Below are 26,230 nucleotides of genomic sequence, written 5' to 3'. Positions count from 1 at the left end.
GTTTTTGCCTACTTTCTCCTTTAGGATTTTGATGGCCTCCCGTCTTACGTTTAGGTCTTTCATCCATTTTGAGTTTATTTTTGTGGATGGCGTAAGAAAGTGGTCTAGGTTCTGGGACGCCTGGTTAAGTGTCCGACTTCGGCTCAGGTCATGGTCTCGCAGTTTGTGAGTTCGAGCCCCACTTCAGGCTCTGTGCTAAGAGCTCAGTGTCTGAAGCCTGCTTCAGATTCTGTGTCTGTTCCTCTCTCTGCCCCTCCCATGCTCATGCTCTGTCTGTCTCTGTCTCTCAATATAAACATTAAAAAAAAAAAGTGGTCCAGGTTCATTTTTCTGTATGTTCATTTTCTGTATGTTGTTGTCCAGTTTTCCAAACACCATTTGCTGAAAAGACTGTCTTCTTTCCGTTGAATATTCTGTTCTGCTTTGTCAAAGATTAGTTGGCCATATGTTTGTGGGTCCATTTCTGGCTTCTCCTGTTCCATTGATCTAAGTGTCTGTTTTTTGTGCCAGTTCCATACTGTCTTGATGATTACAGCTTTGTAATACATCTTGAAGTCTGGAATTGTGATGCCTCCAGTTCTGGTTTTCTTTTCAGGATTGCTTTGGCTATTGGGGTCTTTTCTGGTTCCGTACAAATTTTAGGATTTTTTTTTCTGGCTTTGTAAAGAATGCTGGTGTTATTTTGATAGAAATTGCATTGAATATGTAGATTGCTTTGGGTAATATCGACATTTTAACATTATTTGTTCTTCCTATCCATGAGCATGGAATATTTTTCCATTTGTGTGTGTGTGTGTCTTCTTCAGTTTCTTTCATGAGCTTTCTATAGTTTTCAGTGTATAGATTTTTCACCTCTTTGGTTACCTTTAGTCCTAAGTATTTTATGGGTTTTGGTGCAGTTAAGATGTTTCACAGAAAGAACAAAACATAAAATAAAAAGGGAGAAATCAATCATTTCATTCAGTAAACAATACTGAGTACCCTTGTGCAGCAAGAACCACATAGGGCCATGTGGAGCATAGAAAAATCATGACTTTTGGTCTTTGTCCTCAGTGAGTTCATGGTCTAGTTGGGGAAAATCACATAAAAGGAAAGAGAATAGCAAGATACAGGGAAGTGTAATTTAGCTCAACTAGGAAATATGAGATGAAGAGTCTAATGAAGGCCCTGAGACTGAGGGGGCACCAGGCGGGGGTAGCAGGGAGACTTCAGTCAGGGGTCACACCTGGCTAGTTAGTTCTCAAGGAAAGATGTTACATAAACTTTCAAGGCAGAGGGGAAAGCCCAAGAAAAAGTCAAAGGTGGGAAGATGTTAGTGAACTCACTGAATGCACAGACAGTGGAACCAGTGGGCAGAAGCAGAAGTTTACCATTCAAAGAGAAAATCAGACAGGTAGTTTGGGCCTGTGAATAAGTAGTTTGTGGAGAAGTTGGAATTGTCCTCCAGTGGCCTCAGTAGCAACAAAAATAGCAAGAAGAAGTACATCTCAGGAATAACTGAACAAAGGGATGGGGAGGTGAGAGAATAAGTCATTAAGTCTGTGCTAGGGAAACCTTAGGGTTCCCACCAAGAGACATTCTTACACCACAAGGCCACAGAGCTTAGTGGTTCAGAGCCTTGGCTTTGGACCAACCTGTTGGGTTCTCACACTCACCAACTGTCTGAATATAGGTCAGCTACTAAATGCATCAAGCCTCTTTTTCCTCAGTTTTGAAATGTGGAAAAATAAGTACCTACCTCAAAACATTGCTATTAGGATAAAGGGAAGTTACAGATATGAAGTGGTCAGTACAATGCCTGGGATAGAATAAGCATACAATAAATGCTGTTAGTATTATCATCAGCGGTCATTGCTATAGGTATTATTTCTAAAATGGTATTAGAGAAATACACATTGTCCTAATTCCATAGGTCTTAGATAAATAAAGATAGGAATGTGAGATTAAAGGTTTGATTAGGAACCAACTAGTGATATGTGTATTATTATTATTTTTTTTTAATGGGAAACTAGGCTTTTATAAATAAAAACATTGGTTTAGGAAGCCTGGCTTTGCCATTAACATGTGTGACCCACACTATGCATAATGACTTCATGGCAAATAAAGTATTTATCTTTTAAAAAGATATTTAAGTATAAATCCACCTATTAGTAATACTTACAGAGGAATTTTCTCTTTTCCTCCAAAGTTAATTTGTGGAAAGCTTTCCAAAACATCAGTATAGTAGGGTGTGATTTGTGGTATCCTTGACCATATTGTGAATTCTTGAGAAAAAAGAGGGAGAAAAGTGGTTTTTAGAAGGAATATACACAAGTTGTTTGGAAGAACTGGGGGCACTTTTCGTTATCACCAACCTTTTCAAACTGTTTCCAGTCATAATCAGTATTTCCAACCACTGCTGTCATTAGTTCTTCGGGCTGGAAAATTGTAAGCATCTCCTTGTCACAGACTTTATAAAATCCTCTCTGAAATTCCTCATAAACTGCCTTTACAGAGGTGTTGAAAATGTAATCAACACATACGGAAACATATTCTTTCCTTGAGGGAAGCAGAAAAGAAAAAGCTGATAACATACTTTACCATTGACTAAATATTCTCTACTTTGCCCTTTTTACCATTTCTACTGAGAAAGAAAAAATAAATTGTTTCTACATAGCATACAACCCTGTAGACAGAGAGAAGTAAAAACATCTGGTCAGCTGGAGGAAGGAACCTCAGAGAATGTAGCAAAAGGACTAAGACTTTGTTTTGCTTTCATTTTCTTCCAAAATCCTTTAAAAACTCTAATCTGAATATGTAATTCTCTGGGATGCCTGGGTGGCTCTGGGATGCCTGGTATTCTCAGGGACACCTGAGACTTCAGCTCAGGTCGTCCATTGGTTCCAGCCTAGCATTGGGCTCTGTGCTGACAGCTCAGAGCCTGGAGCTTGCTTCGGATTCTGTGTCACCCTCTCTCTGCCCCTCCCCTGCTCATGCTCTGTCTCTCTCTCTCTCTCTCTCTCTCTCTCTCAAAAAATAAAAACATTAAAAAAAATGAATATGTAATTCTCCTGCTTAAAATCTTTCAAAGGCTTTCTTTCCATTGCCCTTAGGGCAAATTCCAAACTTCCCTGATCTCACTCTTGGCTGACACCGCTGGCCTCTTCCCATTTGCATTAGAAGCTTTGGCCAAACTGACCTTCAGTTCTGTGGTCTCCCTGTCTCTCTTGTAGTTAGGCCACAGCATGCAGTGCTCCCTCTTTACATGGTAACTTCTCCATGTAACTGCTCCATCCAGAGTTACATATAAACATGACTTTCTCAGGATTGGTCCTCTGTTCCCTTCTCCCTCCTCTGTCACAACACGTTACTGTGTGTAAATTATTTCTGCGAAGTCTGGCTTTCTCACACCATGATGAATTTCCTGATGGCAGGGTTGCTACTTGGAGGTATTTCCACCAGATATCCACCGGAAACATGACAGTCTCCCACCCTTTGAGCAGTGTTGTGAACTGTCCTAAGTGGACTGTCCTGTCTAAACCAATCCCCATCAGCTCTCCCCTGAAACCAGTGCTGGTAAGTGGTTAACAACCAGCTCCCTAAAGAGAAGAAAATGAAAGGGAATCCTCATTTGCAGCATTTGCCAGTTCTGGTGTAATATTCCCACCATGGCTGATTTCATGCTACTGATATTTTAATAATAAACTCTCAACATTTTTGAAAATTGAACAGTCGGCTCTCACAAGCAGATACCAGCTGGCTCCAGCATAAAACTACTGTAAATCTCTTAACTAACTTTCATCACAGTGCTCATCCTTATCTGACATTATATTACATAATAATTTATTTGTATATTGTCTCTGTCCCGGTGAAACTTAAGTTCCAGGTTTTGTCTTTTTCACAGCTGTATCTCTGGTACCTAGAATAAAATCTGGTACAGAGTAAGGACTCAAAAATAATTGTTAAGTTGATAACTAGTGAAAGTGCTGCAAAGGAAATATTTAATCCTGACTCCTTTTTCCCCTTCTCTTACCCTGTAACTTTTTTTTTTTTTAAGTAGACTTCACACCCAGCAGAGTCCACCAATTTTTCTCAGAGAATAGGAGCTAAAATGATCATCTGAAAAGCTAAAATACATTTATACATTATAGTGAGGAGTGCCTGGGTAGCTCAGTTGGGCGTCTGACTTCGACACAGGTCATAATCTCATGGCCTGTGAGTTCAGCCCCATGTCAGGCTCTGTGCTGACAGCTCAGAGCCTGGAGCCTGCTTTGGATTCTGCATCTCCCTTTTTCTGCCCTCCCCCCAGGCCCCCCTCAAAAATAAATATTTTTTTTTATTAAAAAAAATTTTTTTAACGTTTATTTATTATTTTTTTTGAGACAGAGAGATACAGAGCGTGAACAGGGGAGGGTCAGAGAGAGAGGGAGACACAGAATCCGAAACAGGCTCCAGGCTCTGAGCTGTCGGCACAGAGCCCGATGTGGGGCTCGAACTCAGACCGCGAGATCACAACCTGAGCCAGAATCAGATGCTCAACCGACTGAGCCACCCAGGCGCCCCTCAAAAATAAATATTTAAAAAAATTTTAAATTGGCCCGCCTGGGTGGTTCACTCAGTTAAGCATCCGACTCCAGCTCAGGTCATGATCTTGCGTCTCTGTGAGTTCAGGCCCTATGTCATCTGGCTCTGTGCTGACACCTCAGAGCCTGGAACCTGCTTCCAATTCTCTGTTTCCCTTTCTCTCTGCCCCTCCCCATTCACGCTCTGTCTCTCTCCCTCTCTCAAAAATAAATAATAATTTATTTTTATTTTTTAAATTATAGTGATACAAACATTTTATATGTATTCTGTGTCTCAAAACTTACTTGTTGGTTTGGTCCACAGGTACAGAGATCCCATTTGGAATTAAATCCACATCATTTTTGTCCCAGTGTATCTGTAAGCAAAATGTACTCAGGTACCAAACATGAAAAAAAGTCTGAATAATCAACTGCAGGGGCCATGGGCAGGTTGCCCCATGATGGGCCACATTGGCATGAAGGTTATTTCTGAGTTAAAAGCAATAAAAAACCTACAGAAGCGCACACACACAGACACAAAACCAAAAATTTAAACCCCCCCAGCAGATTCAGGAAAAGCTCTTTACCTCCCCCTCAACTGTCTAAAAATAATTTAGATAGAGGACCTGCACCCTTTTCCTTAGGTCAGAATGACATATATACCTCATTTTACCTGCCTTTGGAATTTCCATGTTTGTATGGCTTCCCTGTATGTACAAGATTAAATTTGACATTCTCCTGTTAATCTGTCTCATGTCAATTTGATTCTTAGTCCAAGTAGAAGGACTTCTAAAGGCAGAATAAATTCTTTCTCCCAAATACAACCACAATACCATTATACCAGTACATTCTTCCCTATAAAATGTTAAATAACTGGGAGCTAAATAATTATTTGTGTAGTAGCCTTTTAAATACGTATAAAAATTAAAAAAACCTACCCTAGTATATGTTGTATATTGTCTTACGCATTTAATTATTTACATTGTTCTCATCGATTGCATAATTGCTGTATTTTCACTTATTTGAGAGGATATAAACCTAAGGTATCAAAGGAGGAACAGGTGGGAGGAAAGTCTTACAGTACAGAAGTAAAATACCCTTCTGCCCAGAGGGGCAGGGCAGAAAATAAAAACAAAAACAAAGGATTCTCCTATTTAAGGTAATATAGTAAAAATTCTTCTAAAAAACAGGTTCAAGCTAAACTATAATCTGGTTTGCATTGGTACTCACAGAAAAATATATGTAAAGCTCTTCTCCAATGTCATCAGCTTCATTATTTAGAATTTCTTGCAAATTCCTAATGAAAATTTTCATTTAAAAAGTTATTTTTAATTTTATTTTGTTTTTAAAGTTACATTTACTAATCTTATAAAATTTCAAAAGTAATGTTTAATGGAAAAAATCTTTGACAATATAGAAGTGTATAAAATGCCAGGTAAATGTCCTCTCTTTATCTTCCCACTTCCTCTTCCTAGATTTAACCTCTTTTTACAGTTTGATTGGTTGGGTCACTGCTAACACATAGACACTGCTGTGTCTTGATGGAAATTATAGAAAGGAGCCCCTTCCTGTAGACCAGTGTTTCTCAATCTGGGGTGATTTCGGACATAGAGGACATTTGGCAAAATCTGGAAACCTCTTTGGCTGTTACAGTTAGCAAACGGGTTGCCACTGGCACCTAATGGGTAGCAACCCTATAAGCTGTTAAACATCTTTAATGCTCAGATCAGCCTCCACAATAAAGATTTATCTAGCCCAAAATGTCAGTGTTACCAAGGTTGAGAAACTCTATTCTGGATGGCCAGGGCAGTGTAAATCTGGGCAGTTTCTTTTTCCACTAATAGTACATGAGAAGAGAATCCTTTTCCCCAATCTGTTGCCAACTCAATATTTTATGAAAAACTTTTTAACATTTGTCGATCTAGAAGCAGAAAAAGGATCTCATTTTCATTTATAGTTCTTCAATTACTAATAAGGTTGAACATATTTTCATTTTTTATTAGCCATATATATATATACACACACACACACACATGCATACACACACACATACATACACTCAGCCATACATATTTATGTATGATGACACACATATACACATATATATTTATATATCAGCGATACTACTCCTTTGTCATATATGTTGCCAGTATTTTCCTTACAGGATTTAGTTTGCTTTTTAACTTAGAACAAGTATTTTTCAATTCTCAAAAAATAAAGTTGATGACACACTGATTTATTTAAATAAATATGACTATGATTTATTAAAATACATATAGCATGCATTATTCTTATTAAGAATATTGTGTTCTGTTTCCATCTAGATAAATTCAAGAGACTAGGCCAGAGCTCTAGGTTGATAATTAGAACATTTGGCTTTTCTTTATTTTTGAACATGTACTTTATTATAAGTCATGCTCAAATTCAAATTCATCAAAAGAGCATACATTTATTGCAATTAAAGACCTTTTCTCTGTGTGTATGTGTGTGATTAGCATCATTTATTCCTGAACAACTGAAACTTACTAATTACAGTCCTGGAAAAACATTTACTTACTTTCCGAGAAGAGGACTGAGTTCTATTAAATCTTGCAATGATGCCTTTTGGTCCAGAAGTTTCTTAAAGAGAGCCAGTGGGAAAGGAAGGTTGGCAACATTTAAATTGTACAGGGAGAGTCCACACAGCATCCCAAAGAGAAAATATCTCTTCTTCTCAAATTTAGGCTGGAAAAGGAAAAGAAAAAAAAACAACCATAATATATTAGAAATAATCAATAATCCAAAAGGATAATTAGATGAATAAAAAATGGTTTCAGTTCCCTTTTCTAAAAGTCCCAAAATAGAAACAAAATGGGCTTCAGGAAAATAAAGTTTGAAGTTTTACACAGGCTTTAATACAATTTAAATTTCTTCCATAAGTTAACATACAAATTGATAGTTCAGGTAAATAAACGAATTCACTTACTGTTACTGAAAGCATATGGGGGTATAAAAAAAATTTGCTCAGATAGCCTTATAAACCAAGGTTTTCATTATTTACTTTCATAGTCTTTGCCTTCAAATTCATGTAGAAAAACAACTCTGCAGAAGGAAGAGCACACTTTCTCTGCACTTTCATTGTGCATTAGGCATGTCATATAAGCGTGTCCCCTTGGACGATACTGCCCTCAGCCTAGGCATGCTGACAAGGACAAGCATATGGGTCAGGGAAGGTGACTGATTCTGTCGACCGTGAAGGTGGGTGGAAAGAAGAGTCCTGATGAAACTGGATTCACTCTTCTCTCCACACTTGGTAGTCGGAGATGAGGGAAAACACTGGCCACATCTTGGTAGGCCATCACTACCATACAGCCGAGAGACCACTAGCCTGAACACTCTAAATACATTTGTAACATTTAGCCTCACAATTACTGTAAGTAAATAGGGCATGTAGATTGAGGCTATGAGGTAAGTGGCCCAAAGCCATTCACCTGCTAACATCAAGGCTGGCACTGGAATAGAAATCTTAGAATTTATATAAAATTCTAGGAATTCAAACTACCCCACAGTGACAGAAATCAGATGAGTAGTTGGGGTTGCATGGGCATGAGGCAGGGGAATGGGGAGAACGAAGCGGGGGAAGAATGGCATTAGAAAGGGGTATTAAGAAATTTTGGGGGATGATGAATATGTTCATTATTTTGACTGTGGTAATAGTTTCATGGCATATGCATACATATATCAAAACTTATCAAATCAGACACCGGATGTATCATAGTCCATTGAATCTCAACTATACTTCATAAAAGCTGTTTAAAAATTTAACGTGCATAGAATCACCTGGGGATCTTATAAAATACATGCTCTGATCTGGGGTGGGGCCTGAAGTTCTAATAGCTCCAAGAGATGCTAGAGCTGCTGCTCTGGATCATGAGTAACAAGGCTGTTTATATGATCGAGTTTTACATTATCATGTATGGTTTTGTGTTGTGGTATATGGTATACTTTTTCTGTTCTGTAAAACTGTAAGAAAATAAATAAGAGACTCACGCTGACAGGAAACCACATGTAGGAACCCTCTTCAGGATATATGAACATTCCATATTCTGTCTTGGTCATCTCTTCAAATATACAGTGGAAGAACTCAGATTTTACCCCTTCTCCCACAGAACAAATTTCTTTAATAAATTCAATCTGAGGAAAGAGAACACACTCCCGGGCTCAGTTTTAAAATACAATGCCTTGATCTTTCTGGAAAAGTTTCAAACCTCCTGCAGCCATCAGAATTCCTAGAAACCCACACCCCTTCGATCCCACACCTCACTCAATTTCCTGCTGAGCAAGCGGATGACGCAAACCTATTTATTGTCAGATTATTGTATGCGTGTGAATCCTTTACACTGTCATATGAACTAAGTAAAGGAGGATTCTAGCCAGACTTAGTATTCACCAATTATGTTGACCAGATTCTTGAACAAGATTTTGATATGCTTCAGGTCCCTGGAATACTAAATTCCCTGATTCTTCTCCCTTAATGTCTACCTTCATCTCATCATTCAGACTTTATAGCTCTGGCTCTAGTCAACAGCTATTTGGTTTCTCCTGCCTCTCCCCTCATTAGAAACTCTGATAAATTGGGGCGCCTGAATGGATCAGTCCATTAAGCGTCTGACTCTTGATCTCAGCTCAGGTCATGATCTCACATTTGTGAGATCAAGCCCCATGCTGGGCTCAGCACTGACAGCATAGAACCTGCTTAGGATTCTCTCTCTCCCTCTTTCTCTGCTCCTCCATTTCTCTCTCTCTCTCTCTCTCTCAAAATAAATAAATAAACTTAAAAGAAAAGAAAACAAAACAAAAATTTCTGATAAATTGCCCTCCCAGTCCTTCTGGATTTAGCAGCTTTGAAAGAACCATCAGACCTAACCGTCCATAGCCCTCCTGTAGGAAGTCACTATGAACTGTCCTTTTCTTTTTCTTTCTTTTTTTTCCCCCCAGTTCTATTATTTATTTAATTTTATTTTTAAGTAATCTGTACACCCAACGTGGAACTCAAACTTACAACCCTGAGATCAAGAGTCACATGCTCTACCAACTAAGCCAGCTAGGCACCCCTTATTTATTTTTTAAGATGTTTTCTCTCTTTTTAAGTTTATTTATTTATTTTGAGAGAGAGCAAGTGGAAGAGGAGCAGAGAGAGAGAAAGGAGGAGAGAGAAAATCCCAAGCAGGCCTCTCACTGTCAGTGCAGAGCCTGATGTGGGGCTCAAACGCACACACCACGAAATCATGACCTGAGCCGAAATCAAGAGTCAGACGCTTAACCAACTGAGCCACTCAAGCGCCCCTATTTTTTAAGATATTTTCAAGTTAAACACTTTGACACTGAACATGTATGGTAGCTTAACCTACCCAAGTATGAGATGTAAGAAGCCAAAACTGTTCTAGCTTTATTAAAAGAAAAGTTGTGCTGCAGAAATTGTCCTTTTCTAAAGTTGGGGCTCTGTGGCTAAGTACTATCCCAGTTTTCCTCCTACCTACCTTTCTAACTACTTTTCCACTTCTTCCCTGGCTAATTTCTTTTTATCGTTATAATATAAGCTTCACTAAGCATTCACTTTCTCCTTCCTTTGCCTGGAAGATCTTATCTCTGCCACTTTGATGAACCGACTCCTTGGCCACAGACCATCATCTCATCTCCAACGGCCCACATTGTGTTCCATCTGGATATCCCAATAATAAATTAAGCTTACTTCCAATTTGCTAATTTCTACTCGCTGAACACTGGCAAGTCTGCCTTCACTGTGGTCAGGACCCACTCACAAGTGGCCTCAACAACCTTGCCTTGTTAGGAGTCTGTATTTTGATTGGCTCTGTCTTGAAGCTCAGCTTCCTACCTCTTTGTCATCTCCTGTGGGCAGAATAATTTTCTATTGATTTCCTCATAATCAAAATTTAAAAGAAAGTAGATACAGAGGGAGATACACAACTAGAAAGTCTGGCCTATAAAAGAGCTTCTTTGTTTTCCATTTAGTCCCACGGTGGAAAATATCCCTCTCCTGTCTGAGTACTACCCTCCAGGTTCTGGCTTTCCCTCTGAGAGCCTAAGTTATCCTCTCATACCAGGAAAATCTCCCTTCTGTACAGAGTCCAGCTTTTATTTAAAAAGTTACTCATTCTATGTCCTCAACAGGGCAAATGATCTGAGCTCCAACACAGTAAAAACCCTACAGGTACCCAAAAAGATGAAGTGAAAGATGATTAGAATTAGAACCAATACAGTAGAAACTCTGTGACTAAAACCAGAGCCGGGGCCACCTGGGTGGCCCACTCAGTTAAGCCTCCAACTCTTGATTTCAGCTCAAGTCATGATCTCACGGTTTATGAGTTTGAGCCCCGTGTCAGGTTCAAACTGTCAGTGCAGAGCCTGCTTGGGATTCTCTTTCTCTCCCTCTCTCTCTGTCCCTCCCCCCCCCCCTCAAAATAAATAAATAAACCTTGAGGCACCTGGGTGTCTCAGTTGGTTAAACTTCTGACTTCAGCTCAGGTCATGATCTCTCGGTCTGTGAGTTCAAGCCCCACGTCGGGCTCTGTGCTGACAGCTCAGAGTGTGGAGCTGCTTCAGATCCTATGTCTCCCTCTGTCTCTGCCCCTTCCCTGCTCATGCTCTGTCTCTTCGCTGTTCAAAATTGAATAAATATTTTAAAAATTTTTTTAAATAAATAAATAAATCTTAAAAATAAAATAAAACTAGAGCCAAAAAGTAGGAAAAGTATCTATTCTACCAGCTGCTTGTCGATGGCATTAATAGCCCAAATTCTGTACCCCTCCTCGATCCATATCTGTTGCATGTAACTCTGCAGTTTCTCCCATTAAAGAAGCTGAGTATATTTCATCGCCCTTGACTTGGGTTCAGCCATGTAACTTGCTTTGACTAAAGCAACTTTAGTTGTGTTATTAGGCTTGCTAACTTGTACCTCTGGCACTGAAGTGAGAAGAATACTATGCTTGCTGGTCCCAGGAAGATGAAAAGCACAGGAAGCAGATCCAAACTGTCCCAGCCAAGCTTAATCTAGCCTAGATCATCCAATACCTAGCCAACTCCCAAATATGTAAACAAGTGCAGACAAAAATCAGTAAAGCCACCCAAATGAATTCGATCTAAATCAGCAGATCCTTAGTTGAATTTCAGATCTCTATAATAAGTTATTGTTATTTTAAGTAATTAAGCTTTGGGATGGTTCACTGTGCAGCAATTTTGTAGTCATAGGTAATGAATAGTTAACACCTAATCCCAATATTCAATTAAACATCCCATAGCTTTTCTCTAAAGGGTAAGCAATTTTTTTTCTAATTTTTAATTAAGGGATCTCTGTGCCTGGTGTGGTGCTCAGTCTTACAACTCCAAGATGAAGAGTTTCATGCTGTACGGACTGAGCCAGCCAGGCACCCCAGATTGTGGAAAACCATACAGCTGATAACTATAGTTGCAAAGGCAGGCTCCTCCTTTACTACATTATATAAATGTTCCCCTTTCACATTAATAAAAATGTCCAATGAGACTTTTACTGTACCACTAATAATTTACAGAGGTCAGTGTCTTCAACTTGGCTTAACTGAAGCAGAGCATCTTCAACTAGATGACTTCGTCTGACTCTAAGTGTAAATGTAGGTTGTCCATCCTTTGTTGGCAGATTCACTTGCCCCCAATCCAGGTATTCTTTCTGTTTTAAGCCCTAAAAAAAGAAATATTTTAGGAATCTCATAGGAACACTAGGAAGTGTTTAATATTTCAAATAAACATAGTCTGCATAGCATATACTTATGCCTACTACTGCTGTATATACTCATACTGTAATTATTTAAGAAAAAAGGGCATCATAATCTACACTACATTGTGAAAAACAAAGAGATCACAGGATCTGTGAAACCATGGCATCTAGGAATTATATACAAGGAATTAGTCACCATGGAGGTACAGCTAAATAATTACAAGCTATCTCATTTGTAGTAAACATGATCCTTTTTTAAAAAACATTTTTAAAAAGTTTTTTAATGTTTATTTTTGAGAGAGAGAGAGAGAAAATGCAAGTGGGGGAGGGGCGGAAAGAGGGAGACAGAATCTGAAGCAGGCTCCAGGCTCCAACCTGTCAACACAGAGCCCGATGTGGGGCTTGAACCCACAAACTGTGAGATCATGATCTGAGCCAAAGTCAGACGCTGAACCCACTGAGCCACCCAGGCGCCCCTGGCAACATTTAATAATTAAAGAAAAAGGATTAAGCATCATTCCACTTTCCTGTGTGAATGTAGCCAAGTGACCCTGGTTGATGAGGAAAAGTTCTTTACAGAATTTAGTCAGTAACTTTGGAAGTAATGATAAGATTAGAAATAATGCCATTGTGCAAACTTCAACCAAAACAATGGATAGAATTATTAAATAAAATGTTGACGCGGGGGTGGGGTGCCTGGGTGGCTCAGTCAGTTAAATGTCCAACTCATGATTTTGGCTCGGGTCATGATCCCTGGGTCATGGATCAAGCCCCATGTCAGGCTCCACCAAGCCCCATGTCAGGCTCCACATTGAGTATCAGGCTGCTTAATATATTCTCTCTCTCTCTCTCTCTCTCTCTTCCCCTCTGCCTCTCTCACCTGCTTTTGTGCTCTCTCTCTCTCAAAAATAAATAAATAAATAAATAAATAAATAAATAAATAAATATGATAAATAAATAAATAAATAAATAAAGCATTAATGGGAAGCATTAAAATGGAAGAATCATGTGGTCACCACCTGAACCCACTGAAGAATCTCAGCATGAATAAGAGTGAAACAACCAGAAAGGATGCACTGAGGTATGGAGAGGTGAAAGAAAATTGGGCCTGGGATTTGCTTTAAAATACTTCAGCTAAAATAGTGACAACTAAAAAACAAGTCAGAAATGGGGAAGTGCAGCAAAATGTTGATGACTTCTGAAATTTTGTGATAGGGCTCACTACACCATTATCTCTATTTTGTATATGTTAGTAATTTTACATAATAAAAAAAAGTAGAGCATACATACCATTATTTTTAAATAGGACTCAGCTTGTAATAATTTAATTTTGGATGGCAAATTAAAAATAAATGGAAAATCACTGAAAATAATGGGACTGAGGTTTTCCGCAGGTATCTAAAAAATAGAAAGAGATAATAATAGTTTTAATAATTAAAAGGGGGAAAAACTTTTTCCCTTTACCTCATCACTGTAAATTGTTTTGCTCTATACTTTTTGGAATCTGTTTTTAAGAATTCAAATTATCTAGAAAAAATTTCTAAGAAAATGTATTTCTAAAAAAATGATCATCTAATTTAGCAATTTAGCATTGCAGTGAAGAAATTTTCAAATCTTGAGTTATCAAAGAGATACCTACATAGCTATTAATATGTCCTCCTATAAAAGAATGAACATTTTCAGAAGGAAAAATATTACTCTTACTAGGTTGTTATCCCTAAGGAACAGTCTTCTTCTGTCTTCATGAAAGTTCAGCAAATAGGAGAGTTCGTTTATGTTGAAAGTATCTTCTGGTAGTCGACACCTAGCTTTATTTACCTTAAAGAAAACATGACTTGTTAGTTTTATTTTCTATCAATAAGTGATTATATATATATTACATATATATTATATATATATATTATATATATTACATATATATATATAATATATATCATATATATTACATATATATAATATATATCATATACATAAATATAATATGGCTATTATATGATTAGAGCTCTATAAACCCAATGCATTTGTCAATGATGAAACAGAGTTCTATAAAACTTCCATTTTTTGATATATAATTTACCTAATTTTCATAAATACTGTAAAAGATAACATGTTGGCAGTGGAGATTAGTAAAACAATTCTTAGGGTACAGGTTTACTAGAAACAATTTCTAGATCTTGAGAATAAATCACCATAAAGGGGTGCCTGGGTGGCTCGGTTGGTTGAACATCCAACTTTGGCTCAGGCCATGATCTCACAGTTCATGAGTTTGAGCCTCATATTGGGCTCTCTGCTGTCAGCCCAGGGCCCACTTCATAACCTCTGTCTCCCTTTCTCTCTGCCCCTTACCCACTCATTCTCTCTCTCTCTCTCAAAAATAAACATTTAGAGGTGCCTGCGTGGCTCAGTTGGCTAAGTGTCCGACTTCGGCTCAGGTCATGATCTCGCGGTCCATGAGTGCAAGCCCCGCATTGGGCTCTGTGCTGACAGCTCAGAGCCTGGAGCCTGTTTCAGATTCTGTGTCTCCCTCTCTCTCTGACCCTCCCCCATTCATGCTCTGTCTCTCTCTGTCTCAAAAATAAATAAACGTTAAAAAAAATTTTGTTTAAATAAAAAAATAATAATAAATAAACATTTAAAAAAGGCACCATAAAAATCCAAGGAACTTTTGATAAATTCAGCCCTTTCTCCATTGATTAATATTAATTTTTCACATACTACTTGTCAGGTGTGAGACAAAACATAGCTAAAAAGTGTCCTTGCTGACACATAGCTTACAGTCTAGTACGGTAGTCAGCAAACTCTTTCTTAAATCCAAACAGTAAATATTTGAACTTGGGACCATACAATATCTGGTGCTATTCAACTCTTCCATTTTGTAGCACAAAACCACCTTAGACAATATGAAAACAAGTGTGGGTATGTTCCAATAAAACTTTATTTACAAAAATATGAGGCTACCCATGGGTATAGATTACCAACCCATAGTCTAGTAGATAAAAACAAGTAGTCAGGCAAGGAGGATACAATTTCTGATTGGAGAAGGACTTAAGGGGTTTAAGAAGGCTTTCCAGAGGAAGCAATTCTGGAAAATCAATGCTCTAAATAAGCCTCTATCATATCAAATTAATCCAAAAGATAGAAGACAGGAAATAAAGAATCTAAGAATATAAATTAAGGAAGTAAATAACACGTACAGGGGAGAGGATCAACAAGTAAAAAGATTGGTTCTTTAAAAAACTTTCTGGTAAGACTTTGTAAAAGGAAAAAAAACACACAACTATTATCAAGAATGAAAAATGGGATAAGCCTACAGATTTTGATGTGTACTTTTTCTTAAAGAAGTACATTACAAAACATCTTCAGTCTCATAAAGTTTCTCCCTTATCAAAATTCCCAATTATATTGCAACTACGTGGATGGAACTGGAGGGTATTATGCTAAGTGAAATTAGTCAGAGAAAGACAAAAATCATATGACGTCACTTATATGAAGACTTTAAGAGACAAAACAGATGAACATAAGGGAAGGGAAACAAAAATAATATAAAAACAGGGAGGGGGACAAAACAGAATAGATTCATAAATGTGGAGAACAAACTGAGGGTTACTGGAGGGGTTGTGGGAGGGGGGATAGGCTAAATGGGTAAGGGGTATTAAGGAATCTACCCTGAAATCATTGTTTCACTATATGCTAACTAATTTGGATGTAAATTTTAAAAAATTAAAAATAAAATTAAAAAAAATTCCCAATTATTTTCTGCCAAACATTTTCCTTATATGCATTACTTTAAAAATATGTGTATGGGTCACCTGGGTGGTTCAGTTGGTTAAGCGTCCAACTTCAGCTCTGGTCATGATGTCATGGTTTGTGGGTTCAAGCCCCACATTGGGCTTTGTGCTGACAGTGCAGAGCCTGCTTAGAATTCTCTGTCTCCCTCTCTCTCTGCCCCTCCCCAACTCATGCTCACGTTCTCTCTCTCAAAAACATATAAACATTAAAAAATTTTTTTAATAAAAGTAAATTTTAAAAAATAAAATGTAAATTAAAAAATACCTGACTCCTCATGATTCTTATTTGTCTTCTTAAGACTCCAATTAGCAATTCACTATAGCATCAAAAACAATGAAATGCTTACGAATCAATTTAATCAAGGAGGTGAAAGACCTGTACACCAAAAACTGTAAGACTTTGATGAAAGAAATTGAAGAAAACACAAATAAATGGAAATATAGCCTTTCTTTATGGATTAGAAGAATTAATATCGGGGGAACCTGGGTGACTCAGTCAATTAAGTGTCCAACGCTTGGGTTTCAGCTCAAGTCACGATCTCACAGTTTCATGAGTTCAAGCCCCACATCGGGTTCCTCACTGGCAGTATGGAAGCTGCTTGGGATTGTCTGTCTCCCTCTCTCCCTGCCTCTCTCCAACTTGTGCCCTCTCTGTCTCTCTCAAAATAAATAAATTTAAAATAAAGAAGAATTAATATTGTTAAAATGTCTATAGCAGCTAAAGTTATCTATAGATAAGATGTAATCCCTCTCCAAATTCCAAAGGCATTTTTCACAGAGTTAAGAAAAACAGTCTTAAAATTCATATGAAACCACAAAAGATTGAACAGTCAAAGCAGTCCTGAGAAAGAAGAACAAAACTGGAGGCCTCACAACTCCAGATTTACAACTATACTATAAAGCTATAGTAATGGTACTGGCATAAAAATAGACTCATAAACCAATGGAACAGAATCAAGAGACCAGAAATAAAACCTCACAAAAATGGTCAACTAACATTTGACAAAGGAGCCAAGAAAACTCAATGGGGAAAGGATAGTCTTTTCAATAAATATTGGGGCAACTGGATGACCATATTCAGAAGAATGAAATTGGACCCCTATCGTATACCACTCAGAAAAATTTACTTGAAATGGATTAAAGACTTAAACATAGGCCATAAAACTCCTAGAATAAAACCTAAGGGGAAAGCTCCTTGACATTGGTCTTGGCAATGATTTTTTTGGATATGACAACAAAAGCACAAGCAACAAAACCAAAAATAAGTAAGTGGGACTACCAAAAACTAAACTACAAAGTTTCTACACAGCAAAAGAAACAACAATAAAATAAAAAGGCAACCTATGAAATGGGAGAAAATACTTGCAAATTGTATATTTCATAAGAAATTAATGTCTAAAATATATACAGAACACATGCCACTGATCAAACAAAACAGTCTAATTTTAAAAATGGGCAGAGGAACGGAATAGATGTTTTTCCAAAGAAGACATACAGATGGCCAATGGGTACATGAAAAGATGGTCAACATCCATAATCATCAGGGAAATGCAGCTCAAAGCTACACAGTGAAATATCACCTCATACTTGTTAGAATGGCTGTCATCAAAAAAACAAAAGATAAGTGTTGGCATGGATACAGAGAAAAGGGAACCTTTGTACACTGCAGGTGGGAATGTTAATTGGTGCAGCCATCACGGGAAACAGTATGGAGGTTCCTCAAAAAATTAAAAACGGAACTACCATATGATTTAGCAATCCCACTTCTTGCTATATTAAAAAATATATTCATCTGAATAAATATATTCACTTCAAAGGAAATTAAATCACTATCTCAAAGAGATGTCTGCACCCCCATGTTTAATGCAGCATTATTTATAAAAGCCAAGACAAGAAAACAACTTAAGCATCCTGGATGGATGAATAGATAAAGAAGATGTATATAAACACTGGAATACAATTCAGCCATGAGGGAGAAGGAGATCCTGCCTTTTGCGACAACAGGGATGGGACTTAGGATAAGTCAAATAACTCAGAGAAAGAAAAATATGTATGATACCACTTATCTATGAAGCTGAACTCAGAAACAGAAAGTAGAATGGTGGTTGTCAGGGAGTGGGGGAAATGGGAAGATAATTGGTCAAAGGGTTCAAACTTCCAGTTGTAAAATGAATAAGTATAGATGTATCAAAGCAATATACTGCACACTTTGAAGTCACACAATATGTCAATTATGTCTCAATAAAGCTAGGTAAAAAAAAGAAATATACTACTTTAGAAATACCGGTGCATTAGTACTTCTGAAATGAACTAATTTTTGTACCTAATGTTTTCTCCTGTTGAGATTGATATTTTATGGTGAAATTGGTTTTGATTGCCATTTAAATTTATATTTATAAAATCATCTTACTTTAGCCAATTATTTTTAATTGAACAATACTAATTTAATTCTGCTCTTTACTTAAAATGCTCTGGCTCCTCCCTATCCCCCAACAATCATTAGGTTTATTAGTAGGCTAATTTTAAATTACTTCTGGATTATGTTGTGTACTGTACTGAAAATAATAATCATTCTCATTTTTTAGTATTTGTGCATATGATATATGTGATATATATTACATATAACCTGTATATAAAATATGTAACATATATGTAATATATATGACTAGAGTCTAGCCAATTAGCAAAACAAGCAAAATTCTGAATTACTAAGAACTGAATAAAATATTTTGTTTTAGAAATAAAATAAGACTCCAATTGGCTGAAACCTAAAAGTTTTTAATTGAGTAAAATCATATATATATATATATATATATATATATGTATATGTATGTGTGTATATATATATATATATATGTATATATATATATATATATTCAGATGAACCCTTACCTTATACACTTGTTTCACCATTCCTAGAAGAGCTTTAAGATTGCAGTGATTCTCATTGGTTTCAATTTTAGGCCAGGAACGCAGCTGAGAGACGATGGCATTTTTGAGCATCTGGACCAGTGTATTGAGAGAAGATTCTTGCAAAGATCCCCAGCACTTCTCTGGGGGGTATAAAATCAGCCATGATAAATATGCACCCTCCAAAAAAATCCTCAGTTTCTTCCAGGTTCTTTAACGTATGAAATAGATAACAGTTTCCATTTCTGATGGCAAAACATATAAAATATCTTGTCTCGGGGTACCATCCTGGACATTTATTACTCACAGATGTGAAAAAATGTTTTTCCCTCATCAAATATCATTGGAATTGAAAGTTCAGATGTAGGATTCTGAAGAAATTTGTTGATCATATTAATACTTGACTACTTGATTGATTTCATGATTTTCAAACAAAATTCCATAGAGTATCTATAAAATCTGAAAACTTGCATAAGAATACACACACATGCACACATATAATGTCATCAAGGACATTTTTGATTTGAGGAAAATAAAATATCTTTTCAGACTTTATGAACACCTGGTATATATGGATATATTTTTTAAATTAACTCAATAACAATATTTTAATATTACTTTGTTCCAACCTAGATATTTGTATCTTTAAAACATAATTCTCAGAAAGCAAACCTATCAAATATTAAAATAGCTAATTTAATTAAAATAATATGACCCAGATGTATGAAATGCAGACTTACATAGTAGAGATTCCATAAATGGACACAAATACATAGGATACTTGAGTATATGATAAATGTGGCATTACATATTAGTGGGAATGAAACAGATCATTCAGTGAATCTATGGGAACAACTGAAAACTTTTCCAGAAAAAGATAAAGCTTAATCAAGATAAACTCTGAATGGATCAAAGAGTTACACATAAAAATGAACCAATAAAAATTCTAGTAGAAGTGGGGCACCTGGCTGACTCAGTCAGAGTATGTGACTCTTGAACTCAGGGTCATGAGTTCAAGCCCCACACTGGGCATGGAGCCTACTTTAAAAAAAAAAAAAAATTCTAGTAGGAGTATGGGAAATTTTTTTAAATTTCAGAGGGAGTAGGCTTTTTGAAATACGATCCAAACTCAGCGACCATATAAGAAAATGTTTACATAGTAGGCTTCATTAAAATATTTTCAAATAATTATGCATGTGAAAATTCCACAAAATAAAAAAAATTAATAACCCAGAGAAAAAAGACTTGTAATTCATATTATTGATAAAGAATTAGTTGCCTTAATCATTTAAAAGCTTCTAAATAGGAGCGCCTCGTTGGCCTAATCAGTTAAGCTTGATTTCAGCTCAGGTCATGATGTCACAGTTGTGGGATCAAGCTCCATGCCGGGCTCCATGCTGACAGCACAGAGCCTGCTAAACTTTAAAAAATAAAATAAAATAGGGGTGCCTGGCTGGCTCAGTCAGTTGAACATCTGACTTCAGCCAAGGTCGTGATCTCACAGTTAGTGGATTAAAGTCCCACATTGGACTCGCTGCTGTCAGCACAGAGCCCGCTTCAGATACTGTCCCTCTCTCTCTCTGTCCCTCACCTGTTCACAACTCTCTTTTTCTCTCTCAAAAATAAACATTAAAAAAATAAAGTAAAAACTAAAAAGCTAAATAAAAAAGAAAAACACTAACAACAACACATGGGAAAATGGGTTAAGAGGGAAGAACTGATAGTTTCCAGACTATAATATACAAATGGAACTGAGATATAGGAAAACCAGCACAATCTCATTCATAATGAGAAAACTAAAATTCAAATTAAGAGACTTTTTTCTTCAGAATGGCAAATATCAAAGTCTAATAATACTGTAGAAAAATGTGTGGGCTGATGCTCTCATATTTGTTGATGAAATGTAAACTGGTATATCCTCTGTCAGGGTTGCCATGTTGCACTGACCTGCAGTTTATTTAGATTACAATGTGAACGGTGGCCACTTAAAGTTCTGTGGAGGGTCTCTCAAAACTTAAAAAAAAAAAAAAAAAAAAAAAAAAAAAAAAAGTTAACGTTTGTTTTTTTTGAGAGACATAGCATGAGCAGGGGAAGGGCAGAGAGAGAGTGAGACATAGAATCCAAAGTGGGCTCCAGACTCTGAGCTGTCAGCACAGAGCCCAACATGGGGCTCAAACTCGCGAACCACGAGATCATGACCTGAGCCGAAGTCAGACACTTCACTGACTGAGCCATCCAGGTGCCCCAAAATTTCTCAAGTTTTAAAACATAAACAAAAAGTTTTCAAGTATAGATTTATTTTGACTGGATCCTCTATGGTTATTAAACTCTGAAGTCAAAGCCATGTCCAAGTCTAAGAGTTACACATGCTTTGTATAAGAGTAATGATTATAATAATGTTAGGTTAATCTTTTCAAACATTCACATACCACATACCCAAACATTTGTGTGTTTTTAAATCTTCTATCCAAAATTTGCTCCATCTTTTACTTCAGTGATTGTTGAGAGTACAGATAAAGTGAAAAATTAATCAAACTTACTCAGGACTCGTAAAGATCGGTCACTCATTTTACAAACAGCTTCTGCATATGGAACCACCAGACTCCTCCAGTTCTTAGAATCATGCATCACAGGACATTCTGGGAGCAGAAGGAAAACTGATAATGCTTCTTGGTGTGGAGAATGACATGGAAGAGCTCTGAGCAGATTATCCCTAAAACCTGTAGTTATCTGTGGTTGAAAGGATCAGGGAAAGGGCCCAGAATATATTAGATACAGATTATAGTGAAAAACAAGCTATGGGACTAGGGGTTTCATTCCACTATTTTCCAATGGTGTAATCATTTAGTTTTCCTCAGACCTTCTGTTCAAACTCCAAAACTCCTTGCATACCAAATGCCTCTAATGTATTATGTGAGAGCCATCCTCCCTATTTTATACTGGGATGCATGAAAGAAATAAAGTGAAGTCACATGTGCATGTACATGCTGTGTGAATCATGGACTCAATTAGAGACTGACACATCAAAGATCCATACCCAAATCTATGACTTAAAATCCAACATGGCAGAGATAATGGCATACGTTCACCTCACCAATACTGTTTCATTTTCCTTCTAGGCTCCCAGGAAGATGGCATTTCCCAGCCTCCCCTGCAGTTATATGGGGCCATATGATTGAGTTCTGGCTAATGAGATATGAATGAAATGTGTATATGAAATATGTATATCACTTCTAGGCATGACCCCTGCAACCTCTCATGTAACCTTCTATACTCGCTTTCCTTATCTGCCAACTGAATACAAAAGATATACTGGAGGATTTCATGGCTCCAGTGCCTAGAACTCCAGAAAAAAGGAACCCAAATCACTCCTCAGTGAAATTATGCAGAGGTGGGAAAGGTAGCAGAATATACACTCAAAGATATGCCACTCTGGGGGCACCTGGGTGGCTCAGTCAGTTAAGCGTCCGACTCCTGATCTAGGCTTAGGTCATGATTTCATGGTTCATGGGATCGAGCCCCATGTCAGTCTGTGCTAATGGTGCGGAGCCTGCTTGGGTTTCTCTCTCTCTCTCTCTCTCTCTCTGCCCATCCTTCACTTGTGCTCTCTCTCTCAAAATGAATAAACTTAAAAAAAATATATGCCACTCTGGCATGAGGACTATTTTGAGCTGAAGGCAGGTGAGAAAAAGCAGGCACAGGACAAGCTCTCTGGCTTCCCTCTATCTACTTGAAAACAATATAAATTCCCCCTGTAAAGGTGTCCTCCTGCCGCTAACTTCTGTACCAGGAGAAGGGCAAGAACCTTATCAGCAGAGATGAACAGGCATTGAGAAAGAGTCTACAGAGGGACAAAACATAAGAGACTCTTAAATACAGGGAACAAATGGAGGGTTGCTAGAGGGGTTTTGGGTGGGGAATGGGCTAAATGGGCAAGGGGCAGTAAGGAGGACACTTGTGGGGATGAGCACTGGGTGCTATATACAGGGGATGAATTACTAACTTCTACTCCTGAAATCATTATTGCACTATATGCTAACTTGGGTGTAAATTTTTAAAAATAAAAGAGAAAAAGAGTCTACACAAATAAACCTTATGATCTAGACCTTATCTAACATGAGCTTCCCCAGATATTTGCCTTCCTGCATTTTGGCGCCCTTAGAAGCTCAAGGTTTGGCGCCCTTAGAAGCTTATTGTTCTTTTGCTAAGATGCTATATAACCAAGTTCTAACCACGCTTTAGTTACTCATCACTGAGTGTATATGCAGCATGCACACACATATTAATACTTCTGTTTATTTCTCTCCCATTAATCTGTCTTTTCTCAGTCTAATTTGCAGGGTCCCAGCCAATGAAACTAAGATGGGTGGAGGGGAAACATTTCCTCTTCCTCCTCTGCATGTGTTTCCTGTCTCCAACCCTCATTGGACTACGATGTGAAAAGAAGTCTTCATTGTGTTAAGCCACTGAGATTTGGAAGTTGTTTGTTAACAACAGCTAGCATCATTTATTCTATTTAATAGATCTTAGATGCTTTTAACAACAGTGTCTATCACCACATGTCAGAAGGATTAAGATGATATTTGCAACAATAAAAGTACTATATATTATTACATTAATGTTCTTACAATTTATTTTTTCCAGATGTCCAGAAGAACATGATTTATATGGAATGCTAGTAGGCATATATAGGAAAATAATGTCACACAAAGTCAAATAACTTTGAGAAAAATAGGGCCAAAACAGCTAGATTTCTTTTGGTGTATGACATCATAGAATCTTTGATTTACTGATGTACATTAAAACTTCATAATAGTATGCAGTGTATCCAAAGTTGTTTCACTTAGAACCTGTTTTCAGGGAGCATTCTGTGAAACTAATGTTCCTTGGAACTCACACTGGGAATAGCACCCCAAGTTATCTCCCATATAACCTAAATAAATTTATTTTTTAAATGCATTCTAGGGGCACCTGGGTGGCTCAGTTGGTTAGGTGTCTGACGTTGGCTCAGGTCATGATCTCACGGCTCATGAGTTCGAACCCCACAATGGATCCTGTGCTGACAGCTCAGAACCTGGAGCCTGCTTCAGATTCTGTCTCCCTCTCTCTCTGTTCCTCCCCTGCTTGTGTTCTGTCTTGTCTCTCTCTCAAAAATAAATAAACATTTAAAAAATAATAAAATATATTTGATAACATCTATTCTTCATCTTGACAATAAAAGTATCTACTATATGGCACAAAAACAGACACATAGACCAATGGAATAGAATAGAAATCCCAGAACTAGACCCACAAACGTATGGCCAACTCATCTTTGACAAAGCAGGAAAGAACATCCAATGGAAAAAAGACAGTCTCTTTAACAAAGGGTGCTGGGAGAACTGGACAGCAACATGCAGAAGGTTGAAACTAGACCACTTTCTCACACCATTCACAAAAATAAACTCAAAATGGATAAAGGACCTGAATGTGAGACAGGAAACCATCAAAACCCTAGAGGAGAAAGCAGGAAAAGACCTCTCTGACCTCAGCCGTAGCAATCTCTTACTCGACACATCCCCAAAGGCAAGGGAATTAAAAGCAAAAGTGAATTACTGGGACCTTATGAAGATAAAAAGCTTCTGCACAGCAAAGGAAACAACCAACAAAACTAAAAGGCAACCAACGGAATGGGAAAAGATATTTGCAAATGACATATCGGACAAAGGGCTAGTATCCAAAATCTATAAAGAGCTCACCAAACTCCACACCCGAAAAACAAATAATCCAGTGAAGAAATGGGCAGAAAACATGAATAGACACTTCTCTAAAGAAGACATCCGGATGGCCAACAGGCACATGAAAAGATGTTCAACGTCACTCCTTATCAGGGAAATACAAATCAAAACCACACTCAGATATCACCTCATGCCAGTCAGAGTGGCCAAAATGAACAAATCAGGAGACTATAGATGCTGGCGAGGATGTGGAGAAACGGGAACCCTCTTGCACTGTTGGTGGGAATGCAAATTGGTGCAGCTGCTCTGGAAAGCAGTGTGGAGGTTCCTCAGAAAATTAAAAATAGACCTACCTTATGACCCAGCAATAGCACTGCTAGGAATGTATCCAAGGGATACAGGAGTACTGATGCATAGGGGCACTTGTACCCCAATGTTTATAGCAGCACTCTCAACAATAGCCAATGGAAAGAGCCTAAATGTCCATCAACTGATGAATGGATAAAGAAATTGTGGTTTATATACACAATGGAATACTACGTGGCAATGAGAAAAAATGAAATATGGCCTTTTGTAGCAACGTGGATGGAACTGGAGAGTGTGATGCTAAGTGAAATAAGCCATACAGAGAAAGACAGATACCATATGGTTTCACTCTTATGTGGATCCTGAGAAACTTAACAGAAACCCATGGGGGAGGGGAAGGAAAAAAAGAAAAAAGAGGTTAGAGTGGGAGACAGCCAAAGCATAAGAGACTGTTAAAAACTGAGAACAAACTGAGGGTTGATGGGGGGTGGGAGGGAGGGGAGGGTGGGTGATGGGTATTGAGGAGGGCACCTTTTGGGATGAGCACTGGGTGTTGTATGGAAACCAATTTGACAATAAATTTCATATATTAAAAAAAAAAAAGTATCTACTATATATTAAAGAACACTACTTTCCCTTCCAAATGTGGGGACCCAAAATGGTATATATACAAGATGACTTGAAACCAAAGGCATGTGGATACAGCTGATGTAGAAGGAAGACTTCAGATCTTCCCTTATCTGACTAAAGTCAGGGCCTTCCAAGAAACTTGGAGGGCAGGTTTCACTGCCAGGTAAAGACCAGCCACTTGCACTTGGATGAGAAATCACACAAACATTATCACAAGCTGTCATATCTTCCATTTGTCCCTCTTAAAGCCCATTTGTCTCCCTGAAAAGTCCAGTTTTCTCAAAGAAACCTCTTCTCCCCCAATCCCTTTTCCCTATTCCCTATTAATTGGTATATAAGCCCTCATCCCTAGCTGTTCAGGGAGCCTCTTCATCTAAATGCTCCCCGCAAACACGGGGAATATTTACTCAGTCTATTAATCCTGTTTGTTACTCAGTCTATTACTCTTTTTTTTGTTTAAATTTTTAATGTTTATCTTTAAGAGAGAGACAGACCACAAGTGGGGGAGGGGCAGAGAGAGAGGGAGACACAGAATCTGAAGCAGGCTCCAGGCTCTGAGCTGTCAGCACAGAGGCCGACATGGGGCCC

The 26,230-nt window shown here is 37.7% G+C and overlaps 1 protein-coding gene across 2 annotated transcripts in view; it reads right to left on the bottom strand.

The window, feature by feature from the left end:
• The window catches only part of HERC6 (HECT and RLD domain containing E3 ubiquitin protein ligase family member 6), a 61,744-nt gene that overhangs the window by 2,072 nt on the left and 33,442 nt on the right, over nucleotides 1–26,230 (bottom strand). For both annotated transcript variants that reach the window (XM_078445917.2, XM_078445918.2), the window contains exons 12-22: nucleotides 21,530–21,719; nucleotides 18,972–19,132; nucleotides 13,996–14,109; nucleotides 13,582–13,689; nucleotides 12,094–12,255; nucleotides 8,571–8,714; nucleotides 7,099–7,265; nucleotides 5,772–5,838; nucleotides 4,848–4,918; nucleotides 2,355–2,538; nucleotides 2,162–2,264 (exon numbers count right to left, since the gene is read on the bottom strand). In XM_078445917.2, coding sequence (XP_078302043.2) covers nucleotides 2,162–2,264; nucleotides 2,355–2,538; nucleotides 4,848–4,918; nucleotides 5,772–5,838; nucleotides 7,099–7,265; nucleotides 8,571–8,714; nucleotides 12,094–12,255; nucleotides 13,582–13,689; nucleotides 13,996–14,109; nucleotides 18,972–19,132; nucleotides 21,530–21,719 — 1,471 coding nt within the window. The remainder of the gene's footprint in view (nucleotides 1–2,161; nucleotides 2,265–2,354; nucleotides 2,539–4,847; nucleotides 4,919–5,771; nucleotides 5,839–7,098; nucleotides 7,266–8,570; nucleotides 8,715–12,093; nucleotides 12,256–13,581; nucleotides 13,690–13,995; nucleotides 14,110–18,971; nucleotides 19,133–21,529; nucleotides 21,720–26,230) is intronic.

The sequence above is a fragment of the Panthera onca genome, chromosome B1 (assembly GCF_046562875.1).
Source record: "Panthera onca isolate mPanOnc1 chromosome B1, mPanOnc1 haplotype 2, whole genome shotgun sequence".
NCBI lineage: Eukaryota > Metazoa > Chordata > Mammalia > Carnivora > Felidae > Panthera > Panthera onca.
The sequence above is the reverse complement of the archived record's forward strand: the minus strand, read 5'-3'. Positions and strand labels throughout refer to the sequence as shown.